Raw genomic sequence first — 1,845 nt, 5'->3', positions numbered from 1 at the left:
AACGGCAGCAGCAGCAGCAGCAGCGGCGACAGCAACGGCAGCAGCAGCAGCAGCAGCAGCGACAGTGCGTGCAGCAGCAGCAGCAGCAGCAGCGACAGCAACGGCAGCAGCAGCGACAGCAGCTGCAGTAGCAATAGCAGCAGCAGCGACAGTGCGTGCAGCAGCAGCAGCAGCAATAACAATAGCAGCAGCAGTGACAGTGCGTGCAGCAGCAGCAGCAGTAACAGCAACAACAGCAGCAGCAGCAGCAATAACAGCAGCAGCAACGATGACAGCAGCAGCAGCAGCAGCGGCAGCAGCAGCAGCGGCAGCAGCAGCAGCACGGGAGAAAAGGAGACAGCTCCTTATGAATAGAGGAGCAGCAAATGCAGCAAAAAAACAAAAATTTTATTTTTTTATTTTTATTAACAATTAATTAAATAAATATTTATTTGTCTCCTTTTTTATTTATTTATTTAATTAATTAATTAATTAATTAATTTATTTATTTATTTATTTAATAGATAAAAGGAGACAAAAAGGAAATAAAAAAAAAAGAGACAAAAGGAGACAGAAAGAGACAAAAAGAGAGACAAAAGGAGACACAAACAAAAATAAAATAAAAATAAAAGGGTTTAGGGTTTAGGGTTTACAAGTCTACATAAACAATTCCTAGAGTTTAGGGTTTAGGGTTTAGGGTTTAGCTAAACCCTAAACCCTAAACCCTAAACCCTAAACCCTAAACCCTAAACCCTAAACCCTAAACCCTTATGGTTGTATAATAGGTTGTATTTTATTGAATTTTTGTTTACAATAAATTAATACACAAGAAAAAGGATAAAAATTATTATTATTATTATTTATATTATTATTATTATTATTATTATTATTATTATTATTTATATTTATTTGTTTATTTATGGTGTCTGTACACCTCAATTGTTTATTTAATTGAATATAACATTTGCCTTTATTACCAAAGGGACTCTTTATTATACCCTGTATTATTTCTTCCTCCTCCTCCTTCTTGCGGCTGCTGCTGCTGCTGCTGCTGCTGCTGTTGCTGCTGCTGCTGCTGCTGCTGCTGTTGCTGCTGCTGCTGCTGCTGCTGCTGCTGCTGCTGCTGGTGAGGGCAGGAAGGTATAATTGTATACATTTATTAATAATAGAGGAAGTATCTGTTTGATGAATAAAGTGTCTCTTTTTTATTAGTTTATTAATATTTTCTTCTTTTTTTTCTTTTTTTTCTTCTTTTTTTATTAATAAACCCTTAATTATATAAACCCTAAACCCTAGGAAACGGAGACAATGTTCCTTATTAATAAATAAACCCTTAGCTATTAATAAATCACTAATATAATCACATAAGGAGACACAAGAAGAAAAGGAGACACTTAATGACAAAGAAGAGGAAGAAGGGGAGCAAGAGGAGACAGTAGAGGACACAGCAGCAGCTGCTGAGGAGACAGCAGCAGCTGCTGAGGAGACAGCAGCAGCACCAGAGGAGACAGCAGCAGCAGCAGCAGCAGCAGCAGCAGAGGAGACAGCTGGTGTACATGTACAAGGTTTATAATTAATAAATTTATCTACATAGCCAATATGCCATTTAATCTTTATTATTTTTAATAAATTAAGAGGAATAGGTGTATCTGCTGCTGCTGCTGCTGCTGCTGCTGCTGCTGCTGCTGCTGTTTGCTGCTGCTGCTGCTGCTGCTGGTCCTGTATAGGCCTTATTATTGTCCCTTTTATTGCTATTCTGCATGCACGTTGTTGTGTCTCTAAATCAAGGCGGGAAGATATAAACAAACTACCCATCCATGCCTGCATGCACACAAAGCCCCAAAATAAATGCATGCATGCATGCAT

At 38.8% G+C, this 1,845-nt stretch overlaps 1 protein-coding gene across 1 annotated transcript in view; it reads left to right on the top strand.

Moving 5' to 3' along the window:
• The window catches only part of EMWEY_00036550 (hypothetical protein), a gene marked incomplete at both ends in the record, with an annotated part of 924 nt that extends 570 nt beyond the window's left edge, over positions 1-354 (top strand). Inside the window, one exon of the mRNA XM_013478620.1 lies at positions 1-354. This exon is cut by the window's left edge and continues 570 nt beyond it. Within this exon, the coding sequence (XP_013334074.1) occupies positions 1-354 (354 nt within the window).
• Between the last annotated feature and the right edge of the window lie 1,491 nt (positions 355-1,845).

Source organism: Eimeria maxima, genomic scaffold, assembly GCF_000499605.1.
Source record: "Eimeria maxima Weybridge genomic scaffold, Emw_scaff529, whole genome shotgun sequence".
Classification (NCBI taxonomy): Eukaryota; Apicomplexa; class Conoidasida; order Eucoccidiorida; family Eimeriidae; genus Eimeria; species Eimeria maxima.
The sequence above is the reverse complement of the archived record's forward strand: the minus strand, read 5'-3'. Positions and strand labels throughout refer to the sequence as shown.